General features: G+C 40.7%; 1 protein-coding gene across 1 annotated transcript in view; it reads right to left on the bottom strand.

The window, feature by feature from the left end:
- ITPR1 (inositol 1,4,5-trisphosphate receptor type 1) overlaps positions 1 to 11049 on the bottom strand; it is a 399887-nt gene that overhangs the window by 32742 nt on the left and 356096 nt on the right. The window contains exons 53-57 of the mRNA XM_023735093.1: positions 8565 to 8760; positions 6350 to 6442; positions 5478 to 5617; positions 4523 to 4688; positions 1456 to 1616 (exon numbers count right to left, since the gene is read on the bottom strand). Coding sequence (XP_023590861.1) covers positions 1456 to 1616; positions 4523 to 4688; positions 5478 to 5617; positions 6350 to 6442; positions 8565 to 8760 — 756 coding nt within the window. The remainder of the gene's footprint in view (positions 1 to 1455; positions 1617 to 4522; positions 4689 to 5477; positions 5618 to 6349; positions 6443 to 8564; positions 8761 to 11049) is intronic.

Below are 11049 nucleotides of genomic sequence, written 5' to 3'. Positions count from 1 at the left end.
ATGAAAAATTGACAGACGTGTGTTAGTGCTTCCCTACTTAGGGTAATTTTAATGATCAAATACAATAATAGATGTGAAAGAATTTTACAAACTGTAGAGGGCTAATTCCATATAAAGAATTAAAACTATTTCTCCTCAGCACTCATACACCCAGTTTGGATGATAATTTCCTATATCAGTCTATGTTTTATTCCTTCTGTTAGACTCTAATGAGTATGATTCACGTGCCAACAGCATAGGCCTCCTCTGGAAGCTTGTAGGAAATGCAGAATCTCAAGTCCTGCCTGATTGCTGAATCAGAATCTGCATTTAAACAAGATCTCCAGATGATTCATACATACATTAAAATTTGAGAAGCACAGAATTAGACTTTAAAGACTTCAAGGGAACAGACGGCACACAATCTCCGGAAAGCCCTCTAGAACCAAGGAGAGGCCTGTGAGCTCTGTGTAATATGGTTGTTCAAGAAATATTACCGTGTGGTGGCTGGCCTGCCAGTGAGAAAACTGACAGCCTGCCTGCATCTAGGCTCTGGCTTTATCCGATACTCATATGAGCAGACCTGACTTGGAGTTTCTTTTCAGGAAACGTTTTAAAACCACATCTGCATAAAAAACACAGAAGGGCTCCTTTGGGAGAGCTCATTACTGGGCAGAGTGCTCAAGTCCTTGGTAACTGGAGGCAGAATCAGTGAACTGGGTCATCTTTCAGGGTCGCTAACGGCCTCCCTCTCCTCAGAGTAAGTCAGTGTAATTCACAAAGACTCCCCAGATTTCACAGTTCATGCCTCCTCACTTTACCTTATATCCCAGCACATTTTAATGACGTTCAGAAGCCACAGGTATGAAAGGGCAGCTGGCTCTGGGACTCCCACAGCTCACACTTGGCGCCTCCACCAAGCCCTGCCTGATAAGAGATCTCTGAAGCTCGCAGCAGCTTCCCTTCTTTTTGAGACGTGGCAGTCCATGCTTCCCACCCGCAAGAAAGTTAATTTGGGTGGGACTCAGATTTCTCCGTCATATGATCCCTTCCTGATGGTTAGCAAAGTGTTTTCTAGAAAGGCTAGGCTGAGGCCAAACAAGCAAAAGCATGCTGAACTACATGGAGTGATGGAAACCAAGTCTTATCTAAGGAGGTAAAAAAGCACCCACCATTAAGAAGAGAGGCAGATTAGCAGAGAGATGGAAAGTTGGGCTGTGGAGTTAGAGTTAGGTTAAAACCCCAGTCCCAGTTAGGTGACCTGGTGCTAATGTCTCTGAGCCTCAGTGTTTTCATCTTTAAAATGGGGATGATAGCCATCTACATGGTGGTTACGAAGATCACTTATATAAAGCTCTCAGAATATAGTGAATCCAAGAGAAGGGCTCAATAAACATCTGATGTTTTTCTGCTGGGTAACTTCAGGCCATGCAGCCCCCAAGCCTGGCCTGCCTCCCAGGAGGCCTCCCCACTCACCTTGATCATTTCCGCCACATAACTCTCGGGCCCCGTGTATTCTGTGGAGTCCTTGACTTTCACCAGGACGATGAAGCACAGATAGTGCCACATGTTGTGTTCTTCCTTGATGTGCTCTTCGAAAGTGACAGTCTTGTTGTCAAATTTGTCTCTTTCCAAGCCTAAAAAGAGATACAAAGCCCCCAGTCCCAACTAAGTGGCCATGGCAAAGAAAAATTCTCGACAGGACAGTCGAGACAGAGAAGGTTGTTATTTCAGTCCTGTCTAAAGAGTTGGATTCTGTTGGCCTTATAAATGTACTCCCTTTTATATGCCAGTAGGAAAACACAGGCTGTGAGCCGACTGACACAGGTTTGAGTCTCACCTCTGACCCTGACCAGTTGGTATTTAATTTCTCTGCGCTTGAGCACCTCGTCAGTGAATGGGAAGACTACCACCTATGTTACCAGGATGTTGAGGGGTTAGATAGGGATATGTGTAAAGCACTCATGGATAGTAGGAACCCCGTGAAAGTAAGGTATCTTCTCCCAGGTAAATGCCAACATGTAGACATGTTAAAAAGTTTTGAGAAGACAGAATAAGGGCTGTAAGAACTTTAAACAAGTATTGAACTCTAGTTGGTAGGTCTGTATTTTGCAGAGGTCTGGGTGGAAAATTCTGAAACTACTTTCTGTGTATTTTAGGATTGAGCAAATAAACAAACATAGTGTGGGTAATGGGATCAGATTTCTTACTCTCACATAAGGGAGTTACAAATATGGAAAGGGAGAAAGAATAAACACTGATATTAAAATGGAATTAGAGGTGTCAATATGAACTTATGCTTTTTCAAATGTTTATGAACATAGATATAGAAATATAGATGTATGTGTATACATATATATATATATGTACACAGGCTTATATACATAGGTACGTCCCCTAGATCTGTGCCCTAATAGGCCCTGGGAGCAGTAGCACAGCAGTAGAATGAGCACACCTAGCCCTCTGATCATGGCTTCTAAATGCCATTCCCTACTAAAGTACAGGGCTCTTTGAAGAAATGGCTGTTTCAAGGGCAGGGACAGGGAAGGTAAATGGTGAGCCTGGAATATCTTATTGTACCACAAAAGTAAGGAAGTACATTAAGGATAATAGGGACATGACAAGATAACACAGAAGCCAGCTTGAAGGGGCTGTCATTGGTCAAAGCTGGGGCAATTTGAAAATCAAAATAAGTAATCATAGCAAAGGATTATAACCCATTAAGTGCATGTTGTTATAAATACATACACGCAAACATACACACATACATGGGAGAGAAGAAAAAGTTCTTTCTTATAGTAGAAAGCCAATTAACAAATGTGGAAAGAATAATGAAATAAGAAAATCATCATTTGGCAATCATCATAATAATAGATTCAGGCCAGAATTATCAATGGATGTTAAAATTCATGGGTGAATGTCTGAGGAGTTAACAGGTATTTACGAAATCTCAAAGTATGTTCCCGTAAGATAGTTATTCATTACAAAGAGAAAAAGAGTAAACTTTACAGTGGGGAAACTTGGCAAACACCACCTTAATCAAGGTGATCAAAGTTACTATCACCAGCAGTAAGGTGGATTGGCATCCTGTGCCTCCTGATATAATGCACTGAGAAGAACACAACAAGTTGTCTTTGATATGCCTGTAAAAAATGCATAACCTCAATCTTGCCATGAGGAGACATCAGACAAACTAAAATCAAGTGACATTCTACAAAATAACTGCCTATAATTCTTCAAAAATGTCAAAAGAGGCTAGAGAGGCATGACAACTGAATGCAACAATGACCTGGGATTTTCGTTTGCTATAAAGGACATTATTGGAAAAACGGGTGGAATGTGAACTTACAGATTATAGTATTGTATCAGTGTTAATTTCCAGATTTGGATAATTGTACTGTTGATATATAAGAAAATCTTCTTGCTTTTAGGTAACAGAGTTTGAAATATTTAGGATAAAGAGGCATCATCTCAAACTGTTCAGAAAAATAATGTGTGTGTGTGTGTAAAAGAATAAAGCAAATGTGGCAAAATATTAATATTTGTGGAATCTCGGTGAAAGAGACACAGAAATTCTTTGCACTATTTTTATGATTTTTCAGTAACTCTGAAATTATGTTTAAAAAAGTTTTAAGGGGGAAAAAGCAATGAATTTAAGTTATAAAATGAAAAATGTTCATTTTGGGGGGTATACATACCAGAAGTAAATGTATATATTTATGTAACTATACAATGAATAATCCTCACATGATTACTCAGCTGCCAGATTCCTACATGATTAATTTACATTTACCTATATTTCCCTGTAGCTTCCTATACAGAAAATAATTGCTTTGGTAATCCACGTACCTCTTTCAGGTAACAGTTGCTAATTGTTGAGTATCTACAATGTGCCAGGTTCTATGTTAGTAGTATTATATAAACTCTCTCTCTTAGTTACCACAATAATTTAGAGAAGTACGTAATATTGTACCCATTTTACAGATGAGGAAAAAGGTTCCGAGAAGCTAAGTGAATAAACCAAGCTTACACGGCTAGTAAGTGATAGCAGCTTAAACAGTACCCAGGTGACTCCCTGGGTTCCAAACTCTGAACTCTTGCCATATACTCTACAAAGAATATTTTTTCACTTAATGCTTGATTCTATCTGCAGTGAAGACATTCCACAGGCTGAAGTTGAATGAAAATGTCTTGAACGGGACTATTATTCTGTTGGGTAACTTTCCTACTGCCAGTTTACTTGAACGGGACCAAGGAAGATCGAGCACCCCAACAACAAAAGACCCTGAAATTCATTCATTTTAAATAATGCACGATCACATTTCTGCTCCCCTAAACCTCATGTCTAAAAACCACCTGCATAGAATCCAGCAGCACTCAATGTCAAGGACAGAGATGTTCCAGAATGCAACCAGCATCCCCTCCCATAGGACATCTTGGGAGGGGGTGCTGGTTGCATTGCCTCACGTCCTCAGCATCTCCAGCTCATCTTCTGCTCCGTGAGGCCTTCTCTCTCTTGAGGAAGCTGGGCAGCAACACTCACCACAGATAAAGCACGTGGTCTTTAAGATTTCTTCCTTCTTCTGCTTCTCACTCCTCAGGTCTGCAAAGGTGTCAATGATGACCCCAAAAATCAGATTCAGGACGATAATGATGACCATGAAGAAGAACAAGAGGTCATAAATCACTCTAGCCGCAAAGAGGGGCTCCTGAAAAAGAGAGGTGTCTGAATCATTCCGGTCACCCCACTCCCCTCTGGTTTGCAGAGCTCAGTGGTGAAAGCACACGCAAGTCACACATCTCAACACTTGTGTCAAACTTACACCCATCAGCAAGCCATCAGTCTGCTTCTGCAGAAGTTAAAGGGAGCGTCAAACTTGAAAACCCACAACTGGATCATTGCTTTTGGTAACCCGTTTCTAAATGGCGAATTCTCCAAGTGCTATGTGACACGTGGAGGAAGCAGCTTCCTGGGATCTGACCAGTTGCTGTGGAGCTGATTCCAACTCATGACGACCTCACGTGTGTCAGAGGGGAACTGTGCTCCATAGGGTTTTCAATGGCTGATCTTTTGCAAGTAGATTGCCAGGCCTTTCTTCTGAGGTACCTCTGAGAGGACTCAAACCTCCCACCTTTCAGTTAGCAGCCGAGCGCACTAAGCGTTTGCACCACCCAGGGACTCCTTCCTGGGATCTAAGATGTTTGGAAATTGTATACACGTTGGCCAGCCCCAACCCTGAAGGAAACAATCACCTGACTACACTGAATGGAAAAATAAAGCTGTCCCTTTCCCCACAGCTGATTTCGCTGCACTGCTTTAGCATGGCAAACGGAGATGAAAGGAGCCTTAAATATCTAGTCTGCACATCCACTCATTACTACTCTCAGCTCTTCCTTTCCTTCTTCAGTTTACACTTCATCCCACTGCTTTGTGTGCTCACCACCCACCCACCCCCACCCCCCTGCTCTGCTCTTCCTTCCCCTCGGGATTCATTTACCTCTTTGGAAGGCTTCCTGAGCACATCTCCTACTCCGCCCCCGCTTCGCAGCCCGTGACTCAGTACAGTAACAATGCACATCAGCAGCGTCTCACATGTATGCTCCTTATCTTGCTCCAGTTCTTCCGCAGGGACCAGCTCTATGCACACAGCAAGGAAAAACAGATTTAAGACGTGAGGGAAGACAGATACCATGATTTTGATACTCCATTTCCTGAATGCCATCTCCCCAGCTGACAGGAACAATAAAAAAATAAAATTAAGCAATCAAGAGTCAAATTCTTTCAAAAGCTCTCGCTGTCTGGGGGCAATTTTGTTTGGGTCACTAAAAACCAGTTGTCGTGGAGTTGATTCTGAATCCTGGTGACCTCATGTGTGTGACAGTAAAACCATGCTCCACAGAGGTTTCAGTGGCTGATTTTTCGGAAGCAGGTCACTAAGGCCTTTCTACCAAGGTGCTTCTGGGTGGACTTGATTTTTCAGTTAGCAGCTGAATGCATCCACCGGTTGCACCACCCAGGACTCCCTATCTCCTCTATCCCATCCTTATTCCCAGCATTTAGCATGCTTTCTAGTAATCACCTGTTCACCTGCCTACCTCTCCTACATCATTGTATCTTAGGGTACAAGAGAGCCCCCAGCAAACAGTGGGCACTCAGGAAATAGTGGCTGAATCAATTAAGCAGGTATTTTCTTCACATGGAGCCCTCTTTTACCTCCACCTCCCTCTTCTCTCCCAGCCTTTCCTCTTTGCCACTGGCCTTACATCTGAGCAGAGTATTTGCTTTAATTTGCTTCCAACATCATCTGCATCATCTAAGCCTCTGGAGGAGTCTGACATTACTGTGGGGCTTCGGGCTACCAGGTCCTACCTTCTTTGAGTGAAGGAGAGGAACAATTCTCTCCAGATTCCACCCTGCACACATCCGAGTACAGGAACTCGCTTGCCAAACTCTCACCGGCTTCTAGGAGACGGAAATTTTATGATGAATAATCTGGCAGCACATGGTTAAAATGTTTGAATTCACCAATTCACGGCTGATTAAACAATTCTGTACATAAATAACACCCTACAATCCTGCATATAAATTCCAAGCAGAGATGCAATTTACACTTTCATTTGGTGATCGAGATGGGAAAAAAGCCAAAAATGTCAATTTCTGTAGACTTACTAGAAATATCGCACTTAAATAGCACCTCTTCAACTTTAAAGACAAACAGCTGAAACTCTTAGACAAACTACTACTGAATGTACAGACTCCAGCAAGATTTATACCAAGTCTGCATGGGAATCATCAGCCGGCATTAGTGGAAATCCGAGGTCCAAACTGGTTTAGGTCAGAACCCTAAGATGGTTGGCAGTCAATTCCATTTAGTATCGACTTGGAGGCTGGAGTTATGTGCCAAGAACATAGCATTTGGGAGTGAGGAAACAAAGGCTGCCTGGCTCAATTAGTCACAACAACCCAGTATGTTCCTGGAACTGGAGGCGCCTGGCTACCTGATGAAAAACCAGTAATATTTTACTAAGTAATGCCAAATATTTTAATTAAGGGAAAAGAGCACTTGAGTATCACTCAAGGATGTGATCTCTTTTCATCCTCACAATTGGAAGGCTCTTCTGTTCTTGCTATATAGAAAACTAATAGAAGCTGACTGTACAACTTGCACATAGTAAAAAAATAAAACCAAACCTAGAGATGGTCACTGCTAGTAGTTTGGGGATATACTTATCCGTATTTGAAAAGACATGTCACGAGACATATAATGAAGGGCACTGAGTTTCTGTTTGGGGTGTGAAGAAACTTCTGGAAATAGATAGTGGTGATGGTTGCATAACATGGTGAATGTAATTAATGTCACTGAATTATACACTTAAAAATGGTTACTAGGGCAAATTTTTTGTCATATGTATTTTACCATAAAAAAATTATAAAAGAGATGTAAGAGCTTTTTAAATAAAAAAAATTTATACATGTGCTCTACTATAGCTATTCTTCTGCAATTTCCCACTATATATTGTGGCTAGTTTTTCCCATGAACATTTTTAAAGACACAACCATATCTGCAGAGTACTCTACCCTATGGATGCACCATAATCTGGGCATTTAGATTTCTTCCAGCTCCACACTGCAGCAAACACTCTTCCACATGCAGCTGTTTCTACGTGAACAGTCAGTAGGTTTTTCCCCTAAGAATAAACTCCTAGAAGTGAACTGACTAAGTCAAAGGGGATGCATACTCCTAAAGCTTTCAATATAGCAAGGTCAAACTGCCTTATGAAAAGTTGTACTAGTTTAAAATATGACTTCAGTGCAAAAATTAAATGTAAGATTTGAACATTCATCCTTAGCATTTGCTGTATCACATCATCCTCTACATACCGCGAGAACTAAGCCATGAATTCAAAATTCACTCTCTGGGTGTTGGGGAGATAGCTACATTGCTAAAGTCATCATTTTCTTTAGTTCAGTTATAATTAGGAAATATTCCTTATTTTTTGTCTCATTTCCTCACTTTTTTATGCGGTAAAAATATATATAAAAAATATGTATACATAACAATGCGAACGCAACATTCTTTACGTGTACAATTCAGTGACATTGATTACGTTCATCATGCTGCGCTACCAACACCACTCTTCATTTTCAAATTATTCCCCCATCCCATTAACGGAAACTCAGTGCCCCCTAAGCAATGACTCCCCCTTCCCCCCCAATTTCCACCTCTGTTAACCACTAATAAAGACTTAGGTCTCTATATATTTGCCTATTCTAGATACTTCGTGTAAGTGGGATCATACAATATTTGTCCTTTTGTGACTGACTTATTTCACTCAGCATAATATTTCGAAGGTTCATTCATGTTGTGGTATGTGTTAGGACTTCACTTCTCTTTCTGGCTGAGTGGCTTACTCCACTGTATGTATATATCACATTTTGTTTGTCCATTCATCTATTGATGGACGTTTAGGCTGTTTCCACCTTTTGGCTACTGTGAACTGTGCTGCAATGAACATTGGTGTACAGGTCACTGTAAGGAAATATTCTTTATATGTTAAATAAGATCAGAAGATCCCAAACATACCTGGGAGAGCCGTTTCATTGGGCAACCTATCTACTTCCAGGATAAAATCATCCTTGAAGAAAAGGTAGCCCACTATGGAGAACAGGTAAACCAGGATCAGAGCCAGAACTGCTGTCAGGATAATGGACCGTCCGTTGCGAGTGACACTTTTAATGACATTAAGCAGAGTCTCTTCTCTGTACACTAAATCAAAAAGCTTTAAAAACAAACAAAAGGAGGATGATAGGACAAATTCTAGAAGGCCTGATTTACATCAATATTCCATAATGAAAACTTGCTTTATAGAGCATTCACCCTCTTGGAAACTCAAATGAATTATACTATTATCTTAACATTTCAATCATGCCTGTCTTAATACTGAAAACTGAGATGGGAAAAAGAAGGAAAAGTAAATATAGCAGAGGAGGGCAGGAAACAATTGCAACTTCAAGCAGTATTCAGGGCAGTTCAGGGTCCTGGAAATGGAGAAAACATAGGGTTATACCAATGAGGTTCAGAGAGCAAGGGAGAGAAAAGTGATGAGGGTCCAGGCATACATTCACTTAGGAGGTATTTATTGTCTACTAAAGGCCAGAAACTCTGGATATGGCAATGGACAAGACCCTGGTCTTGTCCTCCTAGAACATAGAGTCTAGTGGAGAAGGCAGATGTGCAATAAATCAATGCTAGAACAAGGAGACTGCGTTTAGATACAAGTTCAAATCTCAGCTCAGCTACTTACCGTCCCTATGATCTTGGGTTAGGTACTTTCCCCTTTCCCTCTGAGCCTTAGTTTCCTCATTTGCAGGTTGAAGAATGTAGAGTTATTGTAAAGAATAAATAGACAGCATATGCACAATGCTTAGCAAATAGTTATAGACATGTACTAAGTGCACAATAAATGGTAATTATCATTAAATTCCTGATTAAGAGACTGGGTCAAGGTCACATAGCTAATAAACGGCAGGGACATGGGTGGTGATAATGTACCCAGAAGCCTAAACTGTTACTATTTACCCCCCACCCCCCACTCCCACATCACCCAGTTGGGGGAAGGCCCTTGCATTTCACAATGTGTCTAGATCTAGGATTACTTTGGTTAAGGGACCTGCTCTTTGCATGAAGTTAGCTACGTGAGAAATGGAGGATCCCTATAGATATAGTGATCTAACTGATGGCTAGTTTTCCAAGAACTGCAATCTCAGGTATTTGGTGGGGGAATGGTGGGGAGCTATGGGAGGAGAGCTCTATGGGGTTACTCTTTGACCACTAGGCTAGATTTTAATATGGCCCCTGTGCTGACCTGACAATTAATCCTTTTCCAAAGCTTCTACCATCACTGGTGCTTTGGTGGACGACTGTGCACGGTGACCTGAGTCAGGGGTCATGGGTTTGAAGCCTGACTCTGCTTTTAATTTGCTGCAAGATGTTGATCAAGCCATGCAGCCTCTCTGAACCTCAGTTTCCTCATCTGTAAAACAAGTGGACTAAACGAGCTGATCTCTGAGTCCCTTCCAATTTAGAATTTTATGTCAGAGCCCATTTTCTGGTCAGTTAGCTTTTCTGCCTGCCTACCATCAATCTGCATCCTGAGGCTAGCTGGTGAAGTGCATGGGGTAAAGGATAATACTTAAAAGGAAGCCAGGGAGAGGCATTCATTCAATCTAAGAGTGTAAAAGACTACGTGCTGCTATTGATATTGGTTAAATATTTTTCAGTAACTCCATATAAAGCAGCAAGTAAGAGCAACTTCCAACAACAAACAAATGCCACTTGTTTTCTCTAAGAACCTTAGAGATCTAGACAACCCTCAGTTCATTGAAATGGCAGGTGATTTTTTTCTTTTCGCTTATCTATATTTTTTTAATTTGAAAACAGTGAACATGTATTACTTATATAAAGGGAACACTTTCTTCTAATCAGAAAATCACATTGGTTCAATGGAGAAAACTTTGAAAACACAGAAGAGCACAAAGAAAACCCCAAATCACCAATAATCCCACCAACTATAGACATCTACTCAACAATTTCTAGTTTCTTTTGTCCTTTAAAAAATGTAATATATACACACCCATTTTTACAAAAATTTTATACCATAATATTGGTATGCAGTCAGCCTCTTTCACCTAGCAATTATGAACATTTTCATGTCAAAAATGATCGTCCAGTATTTCAACTATATAGAAAAAATACCATTTACTTAACCAATTTTTAAAAAATATTCAAGATGTTTTCAATTATATGTCATGATGAATAATACTGAGATGCACACCTCTGTATATACCTCTCTACACACTTGTCCAGTCATTTCTTTTTCGTGAATTTCCGGAAACAAAATTATTGGGTCGAATATTATATTAGAATCACATTGCCCAATTTCCTTCCAGAAAAGATGTACCAATTTATCCTTACCACAAGTAGAGAATGTTGCCCATTTTACCCCATTCTCACTAGTACTGAGCATGATGGTGCTTTTTAAGCTTGCCTAAGGTCACAGATAAAACAC

The sequence above is a fragment of the Trichechus manatus genome, unplaced genomic scaffold, assembly GCF_000243295.1.
Source record: "Trichechus manatus latirostris isolate Lorelei unplaced genomic scaffold, TriManLat1.0 scaffold00001, whole genome shotgun sequence".
In the NCBI taxonomy this organism is placed as follows: Eukaryota; Metazoa; Chordata; class Mammalia; order Sirenia; family Trichechidae; genus Trichechus; species Trichechus manatus.
This window is presented reverse-complemented; position numbering and strand designations above follow the sequence as displayed.